The sequence below is a fragment of the Erithacus rubecula genome, assembly GCF_903797595.1.
Source record: "Erithacus rubecula genome assembly, chromosome: 13".
In the NCBI taxonomy this organism is placed as follows: domain Eukaryota; kingdom Metazoa; phylum Chordata; class Aves; order Passeriformes; family Muscicapidae; genus Erithacus; species Erithacus rubecula.
The window spans coordinates 3,904,658-3,922,426 of NC_136665.1; the positions used below are offsets into that span (position 1 = coordinate 3,904,658).

General features: G+C 48.5%; 1 protein-coding gene across 2 annotated transcripts in view; it reads left to right on the forward strand.

Annotated features, from left to right (window-relative positions):
* The first annotated feature begins 2,089 nt into the window (after positions 1-2,089).
* RNF123 (ring finger protein 123) overlaps positions 2,090-17,769 on the forward strand; it is a 46,931-nt gene continuing 31,251 nt past the window's right edge. The window contains exons 1-18 of one of the 2 annotated variants that reach the window (XM_079317003.1): positions 2,090-2,240; positions 4,431-4,624; positions 5,637-5,721; positions 7,691-7,770; positions 8,599-8,696; positions 9,907-9,961; positions 10,285-10,370; positions 11,095-11,181; positions 11,671-11,738; positions 12,579-12,717; positions 13,422-13,523; positions 14,332-14,436; positions 14,568-14,693; positions 15,753-15,845; positions 16,039-16,112; positions 16,545-16,662; positions 17,130-17,229; positions 17,667-17,728. In XM_079317003.1, coding sequence (XP_079173129.1) covers positions 4,543-4,624; positions 5,637-5,721; positions 7,691-7,770; positions 8,599-8,696; positions 9,907-9,961; positions 10,285-10,370; positions 11,095-11,181; positions 11,671-11,738; positions 12,579-12,717; positions 13,422-13,523; positions 14,332-14,436; positions 14,568-14,693; positions 15,753-15,845; positions 16,039-16,112; positions 16,545-16,662; positions 17,130-17,229; positions 17,667-17,728 — 1,560 coding nt within the window. In that variant the 5' untranslated portion in view covers positions 2,090-2,240; positions 4,431-4,542. Of the gene's footprint in view, positions 2,241-2,276; positions 2,397-4,430; positions 4,625-5,636; positions 5,722-7,690; positions 7,771-8,598; positions 8,697-9,906; positions 9,962-10,284; positions 10,371-11,094; positions 11,182-11,670; positions 11,739-12,578; positions 12,718-13,421; positions 13,524-14,331; positions 14,437-14,567; positions 14,694-15,752; positions 15,846-16,038; positions 16,113-16,544; positions 16,663-17,129; positions 17,230-17,666; positions 17,729-17,769 lie in introns of those variants that run through there. The other variant, XM_079317004.1, reaches the window with a different exon arrangement.

The following is a 17,769-nucleotide window of genomic DNA, read 5'->3' on the forward strand; positions in this document are numbered from 1 at the left end:
CAGCAGTGTCACACACCAGTATTGTGGGACTTCTGGGCAGTTCAGGTTTTTATCCTGGTCCTGAATTACATTTCGGACCTGAATTCATCAAGGCTGGATTTCATATTGATTTTTCCTATTCTGGTTGTACCTGAGATGTTGTGTGGTAGACGTCCATGCAGATTCACTAGCGGACTCTGATGATGGTTGAGGAAACATTCCTGCTGCCTGGGCACTCCACCTGAGCCCATAGCCTGGTCTGCATTCCCCTGGGGACTGCTCCTGCCTCTGGATCAAAACCTGTGCTGCAGACCGGTGCTAAAGAATGCCAGGATTCAGCCCCTTGGCTGCCCAGTAAGTTTCTGAGGGTAAATTACCTCTGCTCTACACTTCCCTCTGATTGTTTGTTTGTTTTTTCCTTCACAACACATCCTCTCAGACCTTCCAGAATGTGTCTCAGTGAGAGGTTGCAGTCTCCCCTACCCTACCTGCTTCCTAGCATATTGCAGAATCTCTCCCTCACAGGAGAGGAAGCTCAGGAGATGACTTGGGAGCATTGGCAGACGTAAATGGTCAGCAATCCAGAGGCTGGTGCAGGCCTCTTCCATACAGGATCCCCTGTTTATTTCAGATAAATTCTTCAGTCTGGCTCCAGCTGGAGAGCCAGGGCAGTTTCTTGACCATGTGTTAGATAATAGGTGCAGTGTACATCAAAGTCTTGGGTAGGTCCAGACTTGTGACTAGAAGGAAGATCTCCCAACTTCAAGAGCTTTCCCAAGGGTGTTTCTAGGAAAAGGCTATTTCTTGAGCTCCACCAATCCTATAACCAAATGCATATGCGAATTGTGGATTGTTTTCCACACCTGACCTGAAGGCTGTATGTGAGCTGAAGAACTGTTATCAAGTAGATTGTTGTCATATTTGCAGACGAGTAAACAGAGACAGAAATGGAGAAATTCTGTTGCTTTCCAGAAGTGAATTGTTCAGTGAATCTAGAGCTCCACTGTGCCCTAGTGTCTCATGTTAAGATAGAAAGAGTGACTGAATTATGTGGTTTTGTGAATTCCCCATACTGTAAGAGAGTGAAAGACTGCAAAGTTGTTTCTCAGGCAGAAACCTTTACGTTTCAATGAGTCTGCTGTAAGAGGCATGGATTTCCATAGCAAGAAGAAGTCACACAAAGTCAAACTTCAGGACTTAGAACATTTTGTTCCCAGTGACCCAGTGTAATGGTCCTATGGCCAGAGACTTTTGTCAGGCCTGAGAGAGCCTCCCCATGCCCTTTAGTGTGCTGGTGAAATGGGCTCAGGGACAGCACTGGGGGACAGTGCATGGTAGGTCCTACAGCAGCATCTGGACTGGTTGTGTGAATTCTGGGCCTAATGCTGCAGCCTGGAGCAGTCTTGGATCCTGCTGGAGCATCTGACATTTTCTGGATCAGGGGAGGCACAAGAGGACCCTGATGGTAGCTGGCTGTGGTGCTGGGGATGCTGGAGTTGGGTGCCAGCAAGCTGTGGGGTGGTGAGGCCTGGCACAGGATGCCCAGAGAAGTTGTGGCTGTTCCAACCCTGGAAGTGTTCAAGGCCAGACTGGATGGGGCTTGGAGCAACCTGATCTCATGGGAGGTGTCCCTGCCCATGGCAGGGAGGTGGAATTAGATTGTTTTTCAGGTTCCTTAGAGCCCAAATAATTCTATGACTCTGTGTTTCTATCTTGAATGTGTCAGATGCTCCAGTCCATGCTTGCCGGGCCCATGTGGATCCAGGACTGCTCCCACTTGCAGTGTTGTACTCAGAATCCCCACAGCCAGCCCAGACACTGCCACAGCGCCTGCTGTGGACAGTCCCACAGTACGGGCCCTGATCCCACTCCACAGGCACAACAAAGCACACTGAGAGGCTCCACACTCCTGTGCCGGCTTCCTCCTCCTCCTGTCTCCCCAAGGGCAGCGTTCGGGGTCTGTGCCAGAGGGTTGTTCTCCCTGGGGGTCAGCAGCACCCGCCCTGGCCTCCCTCGTGCGGGCTGGCCTCGGCCACTTGCCCTGCTCCACGGCCGAGCGGCCCTGACGCTGCTCGGTTTCCTCGAGAGAAGTTCACACAAGCACCGCGGGGTCTCTGCCCCCTGTCCTTCTCCAGGGCAGGGCACCGCGGCCCGGCCCTGCCCGAGCGCCGAGAGAGTCCCGCCCGTCTCCCGGCAACGCGTCCCGCCCGCCCGCCATGGCCCTCGCGGGTCGCCGTAGCGGCGGCGCGGCCGGGCCGGCGGTGAGTGCGGCGGCCGCGGGGCCCGGTCCCGGCAGCGCGGGGGCTCCGCCGGGGCTGCGGGGGGCTCGGGGCGCGGCCAGCTCGGGGAGTGCCGTCCGGATATGCGGGAGGCGCCCGATCGGGGGGCGGCTGCCGCGCCTCACGGGTTGTAGGCAGGTGTAGGGGCTTCTCGGGTTTGGGCTGTTTGTGGGCATGGAGGGTCCTTCCGGGTTTGGGGTGTCTGTGGCCGCAGGGAGTGCCGCCCGGTTTGGGGGGTGTCTCTGGGTTACGGGCGCCGCTGGGCTCGGGGCGTGCTGCCCGCCTCGGCTGCGGGGTGAGCCCGGCTCTGGGGCCGGTTCCGGGGGTGAGCAGGGCGGTGCTGCCCGGTGGTTGTGGGCTGGGGCTGCCGGCAGGCTAGGGGACACGGGGACCCCGCGTGGGATGAAGGCAGGGCAGTTTTGTGACCCATGTCGGGCTGTGCTGTTTCCTTTTGCCTGCTGCGAGTCTCAGGGCTTGGCCGGCAGCTGCCAGACAAAGTTGTGTTGGCCGGCCTGGCTTCCCGGCCTCCTTGCCTGCTTCCAGTCGCCTCCGCCTCAGATCTGGCTGCTCCTGTGTTGTGTGTTCTGCCCTGCTACTGGAAGCTGCTTGCTTCTGCCAAGAGAAGGGAGTTCAGCCCGGGGCCAGGCTCGGAGCAGGGCATCTTTGCTTCTGTGAATTGCACATGGGGCAGATGTGTGTCCCCCTGCTCTGCCCTTTCTCAGACCTGTTGAAGCAGCATCTGCTCCAGCTGAGCAAACACCCTGGCACTGCAGCAGTGCCAGCCCTTCATCTCATATGGTGCCAGTGTGGTGATGCTGTGTGCTCTGCTTTGGGCATTCAGGCTGTTTCAGCAGTGCTGGGTACCAGAGTGGCTTCTTTTTAGGGGAGCCATGGGCACTCCTGACTGCCCTGGGGTGTTTTTAACTTGTCCTGACAGAGGTGAAATCATGTCATGTGTCAGTGTACTTTTAGGATAGTACACATTGTGCTGTCTGCTCTGCTTCAGTAGTAAACGATGTGTTTCTCTTTTATTGTTTTATCTCTTGTTTTGTGCTCCTGACGCATCATTCAGGGCCTTTGATCCAGGCTGGTTTTTGCTTTGTTCCTGCTGTTTTGCTCAGCAGTGCTGCAGGAGAGAGGCTGGGCAGTGTTGCTCCACTTCTGGCTGCTAGGGTGGTCCTGAGGAAAGGGGCTTTAGGAAACCCTTGCCCAAGTCTAGCTGAAGCTCAGGTGATTTGGAGTTGCTGTGGTACTTGTATCACTTGGCACTCCTTTTCTGGAGTCACTAATTTTTCTTGGGTTTGCTTTAGTTTTTGCTCTGCATGAGATTGCCAACAAACATTTAATTCCTGCAGCCTTTGCTCCTGTTGCATCTTCCTGTTGCTCTGTGTGTCACAAAATGCTTTGACAGATGGACTCCCAGGGAGAGTCTTCCAGTGAGGGCTGTTGGGGCAGTTGGAAGCTGGAGAGGGGTATAACTTAACATTTGGAAGTTGGATGGAACTAGCCACTCTAATGTATTCTTTTTGTCCTGGCACATGTCAGCTCTGATAACATTCTAGTGATACCAGGAAGGCTCCTGAATCTGTAGTCTCGTGATAGATTTTCACTTGTAAACACTATTGTATATTACCTGTGTCTGCTTTTGTCTCTGTGACTGACAGCTGAGTCTTTCGCTTTGTAGTCAGTGATATTCTACTGTAGTCCAGTCCACCTGCATTTGTCTCGTTCCTTCTTCCTCTCTGTTTTGGGTAGTGGAATAATCTAAACACCTGCTAAACAGAAGATTAACCAGGCACATATTGCTGTCCTAAAGAGTACAGAGTGAGAGGGAAAGGCAGAAGTGTTTATCAGGACATGAGCAGCAGTGCGGCACGGTTCCCAGTTTCAGCGGTGTTTGGCAGTGGTGGTGACTGTGGCCCTGTGCTGGGTCAGTGCTTCTGGCCCAGGCTTGGTGTATGGGTGTTTCTGGCTTGGTTGTGCCTGTGCCTTTGTTTGGAGTGGGGTTTGTGGCTGTCTGGAGTGTGGCTCGTCTGCTTTGGGAAGGTTTTGAGCTGCTGGACAACAGGAACTGAGAGCAGGGTTGGCAATTAGCTGGTTTGGGGCTCTTGTGTAATGTCATTAGGACATTTTTTTGACTGTTTTTTGGCTTATCCCTGTGGTTTAATTCAGGTAAATGAACTTCCAAGAAAGGGAGAAGTCCAAAGGCAGCATCCTCCCCAGAAGGTTTTGTTCTAGGCATCTGCCCATCTTATGTCTGCTCTGGAAGTGGTGCCTGTGAAGAATGACGTCGAGAGGTTCTGGGACTGCTTTCTCAAGGAAGAATTACAGGCTGAGCACTGAGCCAGAGAAGTCCAAGGTCACAGGTAGGGGCCTGTATATGCCTTGTGAAAACAGGAGCACTGTGGATCCAAGGATCAGCTGCCTTCCAGTTGTAATTACCTTGGTAGTGTGAGGAGTAGTGGGGCTGAAACTGAATTAATCCTCAAAGTGAGATGAAATTTTGGATGGGACATTCCTGCAGTACTAAAGACTCCAGAAACTCATGTCACAGAGCCTTTTCTTCTTCACACAGCCGTGCCTCGTAAGGCTGGAGAATGTTTTGTTGCCTTCCTGCCATCTGATTTGAGACTCCTCTGATTTAGGCAGTTCCGCTTCCAGGATGAAAAGCTTGTCAAATTCTCAAATTAATCCTTTCTTGGGAAATTCTGCTACCTGCCAGGCAGTCTGTTATTTTTTTTCTTGGCGTCACCAATCCAGCACAAGTGTGCTTATGAGACCACAAATCTGGCATTTGAGGGCACTGTTGCACTCAGAAACAAGGAATGCTGCATCAGTGGGACACTAAGGGTTGTTTAGTGAAGGTGAGGCACACATCATTAAAGAGGGTTCTGGGTTACATGAGGTGAACTGCACATGCAGCCTTTCCATCTCAGCATATTTTATGTGGTTAAGAGACATCCTGAATATGAATAGGACATCAGGAATTGCAGTAGTGTTAAGATTTTAATAAAATTTGATTCCTACTTTCAGCTTTTAGAGTTACTTTATCAGGAAATAGCTCAGCAGGATTCCTGAGGATGTACTTCCACCTGTGTGGAGTGATTTATAGGCTCCCAGTTGCTATGGCAGAGCAGCTCAAATTGGAAAGAACCTTTTTTGGGGAGAAGCACCAAAGCACAATAATGCTGGACTCTGATTCTGCTAGTGAGGACAGTAGGGTGATGAATGACTGTTTGAAGCTGCATTTTCCACTGTGTTCATCAGCAAACATGAACATAATTTACCCATAGTTATCAGTTTGTTGCTTGTACCTGAAATTCCTGTTTGAGTTTAACCTGGACTCTCTAAGCTTATTTCCTTTCTGTTTTTCCCAAGGGATTGTGAACAGCAGGCTGCTGAATGATTATCTGCATCGAGTCTTTACCAGTGCTGATGGGAACCAGCCTGCAGCTGCTTACAGGTATCAGACTCCTCACTGCCCAGGTGGCAAGCAATGCCACCTCCAGATGAACAGCACTGTGTGAAAGAAAAGATCTTTTAGTGCCACACAGTGATCTTTGTTAAAAGCACAGCAGCTCCATGTTACAGAAACAACTCTGAGGTCTGCTCTTTTAATGGCTTTTTCAAACTGCAGGGCTTGTGAGGAAGGTTTCTTTTTTGCATTAAAAATCCCATTTACAGCATCACTGAGCAATATTTTTGAAATAACTAGGCATTTACCTGATTGTTCATGTTCCCCCTTTGCTTCTAATGAAGTGCAAAATGCATGGGTTTCAGGTGCAGGAGTTAAAAATAGGTAGTATAGGTTGTAACCTAAAGGTAAGGCTGTCACTGACCCAGGCAATACCATACATTTTTTAGGCTGTGGAACTGTTGGTACTTTTATTAGGAGTCACCAAAAGAAGAGAAACACAAAATTCCTGTTTAGTGACTGCTTTTTACTATTTATTTTCAGTTCTACTTTACCTTTTATCCCAGAAACCTGTAGTGTTGGATGAGAATTCCTCTTGCATCTCTTTTGCCAGAGGCAAGTCAGACAGGTTCAGGGCAGGTAGGAGTGTGGCAGAGTGAGGCAGGCCTGTGGCTCCTGCTGGTTGGCAGTGCTGCAGCGTGGCTGGGGTCACATTCCAAGGGCTATACTTAGGACTGCCAGCTCCAATGTGAGCTCAGAGCTGCTATAAATAGTTCTTGGCCCTCTGGCTCTTGGTGAGCCAGGGTGATGGTACGGGGGAGGCAAAGTGGGTCATGTTACTTTACCACAAGCTCTCCTGCCAGCAAGCCTTGGAACAGTCCATCTGCCTGAGCATTTTGATTTTCAATATTTCTGATTTCTGATTAATGACTTGAATGCACAAACTGATAGTTTGTTGGACTGGTCTCTCTCTCTTTTTTCCTGCCTTTCACCCTTTTTCCCTGGACATGGCTACTTGGTAGAAAGCCCAGTAGCAGTCAAAGAGGTCTTGGAAATAGCATTTGCCATATGAGAGCAACTTTTATGGTATGACATCTTGCCTTCAGAGGCCTGAATTCTTCATAGGGGAGCTCACTGCTGCCTGTATCATGCTCTTCTACTCTCCTTCCAGAGCTCCTCCTCCATGCCAGTGCTGATTAAGCAGCTTTGCTGAAGCCACCCTTCTCATGCCAACCAAAACTGATTCTTTGATTTCACTTCTGTGCAACTTCATCAGGCTTACACACTGTCTGTCACCAGTCTTAGGGAAATCCCTAGTCCTGGAGAAGTGAGAAGTTGTTTCCCAGATGGCGTTGGAAATGGAAAACTGGGATAGGAACAACTAGTGGTTCTCACAATAAAAGGAGGCTCTTGTGCAAGGATCAGCTAAGTAAACTGTCCTTAAAAGGAGAGAACCAAGGAAGGACAGTAAGTTCTCTAGAAGAGTGGCCCAAAGGGGACACATGAGAGAATTTTCAGTATGAAAACGAAATGGTTTTAGCTGTTTTCACAGAGAGAAGGTGCTGGACTAGCCTGATCTTTGTCTGAACTGCTGTAGCTGCTGCTGTGGTTCTATGTCTTCTTTTGTTTTGCAAAATACTTTGGGGAAAAAACAAATCCTGACTTAGGCGATGTTTGTATGATGCTGACTGCAGCAAAGTTGTGTCCATAGTTATTGGTAGTTGTCCAGCTGGTTTCTTGCTGCTTGTGCCACAATTTTCTTACTGCCACAAAACACTCCTGAGCAGACTGAAGACTGTAAGATTCTTTGTTAACTACCTGGCTTGGTCGTGCTGTGTTTGGTCCTTCCTTCATTCATTCATTCAGGATAGGCAGCAAATTCCTTAGATTCATGACATGAAACAGCTCAACAGAACTTCATGGTTCATGTCTCAGCACAGGACATGTGTCTGGGCTGCAGCTCTTGAAAAATTGGAGACAAAACTTTTTTAAGAGCTCCTGTGTGTTTATTCCCTAGGAAACACCTGACATTCCAGAACCTGCAGGAGCACCTTGAGCGATTGCTGGCAGAGGAGAATGGCTCTGAGGAGAGCAGAGGTAGGAGATACTGCCTGTGCAATTTGTGCTTCTTGCTTGTGCTGCTTAATTGGGAAGGACAAGTTGTATCATGAAAGGCATTTCCCTGAGTGACTGCTGTTCTGCCTCCCTGTGCTCTAATTTATTATGCTTTAAATCCTTTTATGCTTTTATGCTTTTTTAAGCCCCCTGTGAGGGGCTCATCAGCCAGCCCTGCAGCAGGTTTGTTTGCAGATGAAGGCACATTGCCAGGCTAAAATGTCTGGAAATGAGTTTGGGGGCAAATGTTGGTGTTATTTTACTGATAATGATATGCAGATCCATTGCTTTGACCAGGAGTGTGCAGTCCTATCAGTGGGAGATGCAGAGGCTTGTTGACAAGTTTCACATGCTAGTCTCCACTTTGGGTATTCACTTTGGGCCTCATGCTGTACCCTGTGTTCTTACTAGCATCATTTCTCTGAATGAATCAGGATGTGGCAAGATACAGCCTGGCTCCCCTCCTAGAAAGGCAAATTTTTCTTGCTGGCTGCAATCAAAGTGTGATATGTTGGCCAAACATTTGGCACAGAGTTTAGCCTTCGAATTTTGTCGAAGTAAAATTTTCAATGGATGTGGAAAACTTAATGTGTCCTGAGTGCTGCATAGCTGAGTCACTGTGAAGGCATTTTGTTAAATCTCTCTCCTTTTCTGAGTTTCTCAGGGTCTAACATAGGCAACAGTGTTTTAATCTTCCTCCCCTGTAGCAGAATCCAGGTGCTGTCACAGTCTGGCTGGAAGCACCCAGCAGGTGAACTGTTAAATCCTGCACAAGTCTCCCCAACATGTTTTCTATACCTCTTGTTTCAGATCAGGTAGCCGAGGGCCGGCTCGGTCCCTCCACTGTGGTGTTGGACCACACGAGTGGCTTTGAGGGGCTCCTGCTGGTCGATGATGATTTACTTGGGGTGAGTGTGTTGCTGGACACAGCAGAAAATGGTTTTGTGGGACTAAAAGCACTTGAGGCTTCTTGGTTTCTTCTTTGTAGTAGATCCTTGTCAGTGGCTTTGTAGTGTGTGTAAATGGAGTCTACCCTGAAAGCTGCAGGATCCTGGAGGAAATGAGCTCTCCTGGGAAAAACTCTAGCAGGACCACTAAGTCTCAGCAAGGTCTGAGTGGGGCTGTGAGGAAGTGAAAGGATTACCCTGGCCCAGGGGCTCACTTGGCTAAACAGCCAGCTTTCCTGTCCCTCCCTCCAGCAAACTGCCTCTTCCTTCCTTCTGGTCTCAAGAGGCTAGAAAGAGCCTGAAGCTGAGGTTTTCCTTTCTCCTTTGTTTCCACTAATTACCTGCTTGCTTCTTAGCTGATGTTCCCTATGCAAAAAGTCAGCTGAAAGAGTCCCCTGGAATTTAACCCTTTCCTACTTCAGTAATTTCTGTACTCCTTTCATCCCTTTATTGAGCAGGCACATTCCCTGCTTGAGGTGATTCCCTCCTAAATCTATGCCTGCTTTTTAGCTTCTAACAAATCAGGCTGCCCTGGTCTTCCCTTTCCCTTTAAGCACCTGCTGTAGTTTACTTTGGCTGTACCTAGAATTGACCCACAGAATGGATTGGACTGGGTTGTCTGTGAATTCCTTGTTCCCACTTTCATTTCCTCTTCATGGTCTGTCCCAAGATTGCAAGAGTCAGGATTTCACACAGTTCAGTTTCTAGGCAGCATGTTACCTGCCAATCCTGGCCTTTAGTCTGGACACCTTGATTCTATAGTTTTGTTCTAACTTGTCCAGCATTCCTGTTTGTTTCCCAGATCATAATCACATTTGTATACACTTTTGTGCCAATTCACTGGGAATTTTTCTGTCAACGTGTTGCCTTTGTAGTGCTGCCATGCTGGGTGCTTCACTGGGGTTTATCAAGTACAGATGAGCTGTGGGAGGGACCTGAGTGACTCCCTGGGGCCAGTTGTCTCCAAGTGCAACTGCTGGGGTGGGGAAGATATCTCTTCTTGTCCCTATAATGTCCTTTGAATAGCTCTTCATCTTGCTTTGGTTTTGAGTTTTGAGTGCTTGTTTGAGTGCTTGTTTTGGTTTTGAGTGCTAGGACAGAGGGAATGGGAAGGACTGAACAAGCCTCTATTTTTGCCTGACGCTGAAGTATCTTTTGTTTGTTGATCCAGGTGATTGGCCACAGTAACTTTGGGTCCATCAGGGCCACAACGTGTGTGTATAAAGGTAAGGAGATAAACCAGTGCTGCTTTGAGAAAAGACCTTGGGAGGAGCGTATGGGGAGTTAGACAACTGGAGAGCTCAGGAAATCTTGAATATGTTCCAGATCTTGAGCATCATCCTTCCCAGTTCATTCACTGAACTTTCCCAGAGAATGAGAAGGATGGGGGATTGTGTTATGCTGGAGTTGAGGGGTGGGAGAGGAATCCTGGGGATGCCCTGAACCTCCTTTGCGTGCCACATGCATTTCTGTGGGAGCAGTGTCAGGTTTAGATTCTCTAACAGCCATAGGACAAGAATTCACTGTGTGGCATCTCTTTTTCTTTCAGGGAAATGGATTTATGAGGTGCTCATCTCCTCCCAGGGACTCATGCAGATTGGCTGGTGTACTCTCAACTGCAGATTTAATCAGGAGGTAGTGTAGCAACTCTGGGGGATGCTCCTCCACTGATTTTTAGGTCAGTGTGGAGCATTGCATTGGTGCTGTTCCCTGCTGTCATTCACACAGAAATGCCCCACACACATACACTGGAAATGCCAGGCCTGCTGTGTTAAGTGTCTTTACAAGACTCTCTGGTCTGTGTCCACAGAATGGGGCACAGTGTGAAAGCCTGTGCTGAGTGTGTTACTGTGCTCTTGCTGCACACAGAACTGCTATGTGTTGACTTCCAGCTGGTATCATCCCCAAAAATTGTGTGTGTCTGCTGTGCTGGCAGCCTGTGTCCCTTGGGTTGTGCCTCAGCAGCTGGTGCTACAGGGCTTTTTTTTGCTCAGGAGAGAGTGGGGTGTTTGGTGCTGGAAAGGGATGTCAGCTGCAATTTTACTGACTTGTCACTGCAATGTGTGAGAGGGGAAGTGATGGGCATCCTGGGGAACTGCTTTGGTAGAAATGGGAATGCCATGTTGGATGCCAGTACACTTCTTCTGACCCAAAGGTAAGTCAGGAGTGGTGTATTTCACTGAACAAAAAAATCACAAGTCACTGGATTGATCCCTAGAGTGAGGACTTTTCCCAGACAGAGCATGTGTGCTGTCAGCTGCTCTCCCTGCCTGCTGCTCTCCCCCTTAAAGGTTCTCTTGCAATGAGAATCCTCTATGCCTGGTCTGCTCTGAGTCTCCTCTTTCATGCTTTGGTGCAGGAAGGCGTTGGGGACACGCCAGATTCCTATGCCTATGATGGAAACAGGGTGCGCAAGTGGAACGTGACCACTACGAACTATGGCAAAGTGAGTAGCTGTCTCCAGGAGTGGGATGGAGAGGAAGGAGGAGAAAGCAGGTGACTCCTTCTGCTCACTGGATTCTGCTGGGTCTTGTGAAGTGCCCTCAAGCCTTTCTCCCTGCTTCAGTCTGTGTGCTGTCACTTGTCTGTACTTTAGGGGTGCTGGATGTGCTGTCTGGGTGCTGTGCCCAGCAGACTGATTCCCAGCATTGTGCTGCTGTTGGTGCCTGGAAGGCTCTGGTTCTCTGTAGCACATCAGAGCATGGTGCATTGTTGGGATAAATATACATTCCTAGTGCCAGAGGGGAAAAAGATCCCAGTTAGGGGCTTTATGTTCAGCTTCCAGAAGTGCCTGGAAATGCTGTGAGCTGCCGGGAGAAGGAACTCTCTCTTCTTTAACACTGAATCACAAGGGATTGGTTGGGTTGCAGTCTTTATTGTGGTGTGGGAACACGCTGGAAATATATGTTTAACCTCTTCTCTCTCTTTCCTGCAGTCCTGGGCAGCAGGAGACATCGTCAGCTGTCTGATAGACCTTGATGAGGGCACCATTGCTTTCTGCTTGTAAGCATCTTTGCCCCATTCCCTACTTTGTTTATGTCTGTGTGGTACAGAAAGGTTTCCTCACTGCTCAGCAAGTTGCTGAGCCCTATTTCTGCTCTCTCCCCTTTATGTTCCTTGGTAGTTCCAGCCTTTGTTTTACTTGTTGTGTTCAGAAACCATCTGAATGGGTTGTTGGGTCTCCAGTTCAGTTTAGTTCAGTTCAGTTGAAAACATTTAGCAGGAAAATGTTCAAAGTACAAAGTCTTTGTAAAGTTTGCCAGTATTTTGGAGGAAAGGGCATCTCTTGTGATGCTTAATGCCATATTTGGCTTTAATTGATTCCTTTTGTGGTCAGTGTAGACCTTGCCTGTCTTAAATTCACAAGGAGCTGTGGAAAGGGTGATAAATCTCTGGTTTCTAGCTCCCATGGACAATGAGAATTGTTCTCTGGCCCTGGCCTGCAACCAGTCAGTTGCAATTAAGAATTGTTAGATGGTCCATGTCATCTTTTATGGAGGAGTAGATTGAAAGCATTATCCTTGATTGCCACCAACATCAAATAGATGGGGCAAAAAAATCACATGCTTTAAAATGTCCTGCTGCTTTAGTTATCTCACAGTTTGGGTTGCCCTTGAAACTGAGTGGGCTCTGCAGGTTGTGTAGACTCCAGTGCCTTCCCATGCTCATATGAAAATGGGAGTTCCCCTGTGCTTCCCGTGGCTGTTACTCAGCAGAGCTGTGACATTTGCCAGGTTATGAATGACAAGAGGCATGACTGACTGGCGTGTCCGTGTTGGCAAGTTGATATCTGACCTCAGGCCCCTCCTGCTGTGACTAAAACCTTGTGGGTTTTCCTTTCAGGAATGGCATATCTCTGGGAACTGCCTTTGATAACATCACGAGGGGTGCTGGAATGGCTTATTTCCCTGCCATCAGCCTCTCCTTCAAAGAGTCCGTTGCTTTTAATTTTGGAAGCCGTCCACTCCGATATCCTTTAGGTGTGGGGAGAGGAGGTCTGAAGGGAAAAGAGCCTGTCCTGAGACCAGCTTTGGAGGCTGTAGAAGATACACACCTGACTGCAGTTCACTTTCTGCTGTCAGCACTTGTATGCAGAGCTGAGTCAGGGACAGAAGAGCCAAAAGCTCCTTAGATGAAGCAGACCTCCAGGACACAAACACAAGTTTATGAAATGAAAGTTGCTCTCATATCAGAGTCAAATGGGGGATGCCTGCTCCCAGACACTCAAATACTGCAAAATTCTCACTCTGCAGTTTTGGAAACCCTAATGCTGCTGTGCTGCTGTGCTGCTGATCCTTTTGGTCACTCGTCTCTTTTACCTCCCAGCCATATGGGACCTTTGACATGGTACTAGTGTTGCCTGTTGCTGTGTGAATGCTGAAACCTGAAGCTCCTGTCAGAACTATCCTGGCTGTGCCTGTTGATGGCTGTAGTGGGAGCTCCAGCTGGTCTTTCTGATGAAAAAAGTATTTCACACCAAGCAGAAGTGAAATACATTCTGCTTGCAGTATTGAGGAAGTGGAGATAAGAGCTTATGGCTTATCATCCATATAGAAAGTACTGTGGTTTGAACTGGGACTGGGTACAAGGTAAAGCAGACAGAGTTTTTTCCTTGCACAGACAAAAGAAATCCCAAAAGGATCAGATTGCATTTTCCCTTGACACTTCCCTACTTATCCAGTGGAGGGTTACCGGCCCTTGCAGGATCCTCCTGTGGCAGACCTGGTGAAGGCTCGGAAGCTGTTGGGCTACTTGAAGAATGTGATCCATATTGGAATAGATGTGACGGTAGGCTGGCACCACTGGGTGGATCTGAGGGGCACCATGCTGGGAAATGTGGTTCTGCTCTCCCTGGCACATGCTGCCAACTCAGGTGTTTGCATACACCCAAGAGTAAATGCTTGCATGAGGCATGCCTGTCTCTGGAGCTCTGTGGCTTGTAAAATGGGCTTCCTGATAGTTCCAAGACTTAATTTAAGACATACTGGGCTGTGTTGTTTTCAATCCTATGAAGTTTCATTGCCAGTATTCAAGAAGTAATGTTTGTTAGGTTCACAACTGCTGGATTTGATTTTGCACTCTTGAAATCAGTTTGTTCATATCCTAAGCTTTTTACTGATGTCCTGTTCAGTAATGCCATGAAATTCTGGCAGGTCTTCCTTGAGGATTGTTTTGGCTGTGTCACTGTTTGCTGGAAACACTGTTTTCCACAAGGATGAGGGATGATCTGTTTATGCCCAAAGCATAGGGAGTGCCATATGCTATGGTCTTGGCTTGAAAGGAGGCCTGCTTTGCTAGCTGTCCACCTGTAGGTGCTCCCATTTACAAATTATCATGTAAACTTGAGCCTTTTTTTAGAAAAACATTTTCAAGGTGCCTGCATGTGGTTGATAGTGACATCTGGACCTGCACTACAGATTTCCAGAGGAATAGGCCTGGCTTCTTTGTCATTCCAAATTACCATGTTTAAGGTTTTTAGTGCAGTCAGGCATGGGACAGCAACAGTGGCTGCTCCAGGCATGTGGTTCATTCAGTTGGTGTACAGGTGTGTTGGGTTGGATCCAAGCCATGTGTTTTTCTGGGTTTGTCATTGCAGGAGGGGAAGCTAGTGGAGAAGGACACATCCATGTGGCAGCTGCAGGGAGAACCCACAGTGCTGATTACATTAGCTCACATCTTCAATTATTTCTCCCCTCTTATGGTGAGTTTTGCCTGCCCATTGCCAGGTTCTGAAGTGCTTGTCACTGCTCTTGCAAGGCAAGGTAATCCCCAGCTTTTGCTGGAAAGTGACTGTGCCATGGAGGAATGTTGACCTGGCTTTCTGTTTTGCAGTGCAAGGTGTACCTGGTGGAAGATGTGCTCATGACCTTCCTGTTGAGCATCCTTGAGCGAGGAGGGGCAGTGGAGGCCCATCCCCTTATTCAACAGCTGCTGGATCTCATGTGGCTTCTTATGGAGGTGAGTTGCTAGGGTGCTGGTTCCTCCCTGGGGATCCCAGGGAGACAAGAGCCTTCCCTACAAAATGCTGGTAATGTTCAGTGTCTTTCTCTTCTTTTTTCTTTGTGGTAGACTACTCTCTCACTTAGCTCATCTGGCTCTTGCTGCTGCACACACAGACACTGTCAATGAGTTAACCAAGCATTTCTAAGTTTCTCCTACTGCTAAAGGAACTAATGAGAATAGTCTTCTGGTTGTTACTATTGTGTATTTGACTGTGGAGGTCTTAAGTGCTGCCGTGTGCTGAGGAGATTGTTCAGAGTGTGTGTGTGGCTGGGGTAGAAGTGTGCAGTGCACTCTCACCATCTACAGCACTGCTGGGGAAAAGCCTTCTCCAACTTCCCTTCCTATCCATGCTGGATGAGCTTACTCCTTCCTGGGACATGTGTTTGAGGCAGCTGGGAAGCTGCTGCTGCTTGGGTGGTTACACAGCCAGGGATCTGCTTGGAGACTGCAAGTCTGCCCTTTATGGTAACAGTTAACAGATGTGGGCGCTGGCCCAGCCAGCTGCCATGAGAAGTTTAATGGAAGAACGTTGTGACTCCTTCAGGCCCATCATCTTAGCAGTGAAACTGGACCCTCTGGTAGGGTCCAGTTTGGGGAACAGTTGGCTCTTATCCTGTTGGTTGGCTATGAGTTGGATTCAAACAGATCTTCCCTCATCACATTCACCCAAGACTTACTTCTTTGTCTTCTGAGTTGGTTCTGCCAACACTGTGTCTTGGGCAGAGTCAGGGAATAACAGGACTGGTGACTGCCCAACAAACAGGGTCTGGGACATTGGGGTTTTTTAGGTGACTTTTGAGTTGGACTTTCTGCAGAAACTTGTTTCCCTGTAGCAAAGCACTGGCACCAACTTCTGCTTGGACTCTCTCCTCTGGAGTCAGAGGGACACTGTGGGTTCAGAGCAACTGCTTTTTCAGTTCATAATGAATGCTTCCTTCCAAGATCTCTCTCTGGGACCTGTGGCTGTTCCTGACTCCTTGCTGTTATTCTTCAATGTGTTTCTTATTTTCTCAGGAGTATGAAGTGCATGAGTGCCTCAAGCAGCTGCTGATGTCCCTGCTGCGGGCTTACAGGTTCTCCCCCATCATCCCAGACCTGGGATTACAAGTGAGTTTGCACTTCTGAATCCCCAGGAATCTGTCCCTAGGCAGCTTCTGTTATGCCCCCTTGTCCAAAGGTACATGATGTTTTGAATTCTGTAGCTGTTTGATCCAAAGATGGCACTTTTGTCACACTGTAGCTGTTGGAGAGTTGTATGTTCTGCAGATGGAGTCATTTTTGCTTCTCCTTTTTTTCCTAGATCCACTACCTCCGGCTCACCATTGCAGTCTTGAAGCATGAGAAATCTAGGAAATACCTACTCAGCAATGTTCTGTATCCTTTGTGTCTCCTCATGTCTCAGTTTTCCCTTCCCTCAATAACGCAGCCAAAGACACTTCAAGGACCTGTAGGTCCAGGGAGGCAGAAGCCATCCTGTCTAGAGAGGTCATTTCTCAGGTCTCCTCTGCTTGACAGCATTCCCTACAAATGCTTTGAGGGAAGGGAGCAGTATTGTATAGTTCACATCCTAGTAACAGAGAGGAGCTCATTTCTACATGACTGATCTCTAATATCCCTAGAGCAAAACCACTTTTGGAGCAGTCCAGCTGTATTGGGGAACTGCTGTGATAGCTGTGCAGGGCTTCTCCAGGGAGAAGACACCTTTGGGTCTTGCAGTTTGGAAAGGAGCCTCTCACTGCAGCTCTGGAGACATGCCCCGGACCTTTTCCCATTGTAGCTTCTGTGCTTGCTTTAACTCCAGCACAGCTTTGACGTGCTCCGTTCTGTTGTGTTCTTCTACATCAAGAGCCCTCTGCGTGTGGAGGAGGCAGGTTTGCAGGAGCTCATTCCCACCACGTGGTGGCCAAACCGCTTCACCAAGGAGGTGAGTACAGGCACTTCCACCGAGGAGGCTGAGGAAATGTTGTCACTTGCCATTTGCATCTTTTTCTGGCTGAGGAAGTTGGATGGCCCCTATTTCCAGCTGTGTTAGCACTGGTGGGTCCTACAGTGTGAGAACTGGAGCTTTTCCATTCCCCTATGATCTTTTTTAGAGAGTATGTTTAAGGAGTGATGCTCAGACAAGGAAGGGAGGACAGTTTTCTTTGGCAACAGATTTGGAAGGGAACCTACAGTATGTAATGATTGACTGGGGTGTCCTCAAAAGATCTGCTGTTATTCATTACAAGGCTGAAAGAGATCTCTTTAGCTGTGCTGCCAGCTGCAGTCACACGCTGGCATTTTGCTTCAGGGAGTTTTTGCTCTCCATTTCACATTGTTTAAGTGAGTTTCTGGCAAGATATATACCCTGTGTAGTGGTCTCCTACTAATCAGTGTCTGTCCCCCAACCAGGGCAAGGAGAGTAAGGAGGTGAAGGAGGAGAGTGCTGAGGAGAGATTGAGGCGTCGAGCTTATGAAAGAGGCTGCCAGCGACTCAAGAAACGCATTGAAGGTTTGTGAGGAAGGAGGGAAGTTGCCAGGACCCCACACCTTTTGTGCACCAGGAGATGTTTCTAAATCCCATTCACTGCCTGAAGTACAGCTATGTTCCTGCCAGGACAGGCTGTGGTGCAAAGGTGGGGCTAGCTATGCTCTTTTCTGATGCCATATTAGGGGTGCTGGGACCCCATTGCACAGACCTGCAGCCCCCCATGATGGGACAGAAGCAAACCTATGCATTGTTTTTTAGCTATGGATTAATTTCTTGCTAGGTGGAGAAGGAAGTTATCAATGGTGGGATTATCTTTCTGCTGTCACTAATTCTTCCTGGGCTCTCTGTGCTGGGGAGGTAGCCTTTCTCCTGAGGACAGGGTGCTGCAGTTGGGATTAAGAGGGGTAATTGCTCTCCAGTGCTTGTTTTGTGATGGCAGATGTGTGTCCCCCTTTTAGTGGTAGAAGGTCTCCAGGTTCAGATTCTGAAGCTGCTGCTGAATAACAAGGACAGAGGAGGGGTAAGTGCTCTGTGGGTGTTTTGTGACATTATCTTTGTGTG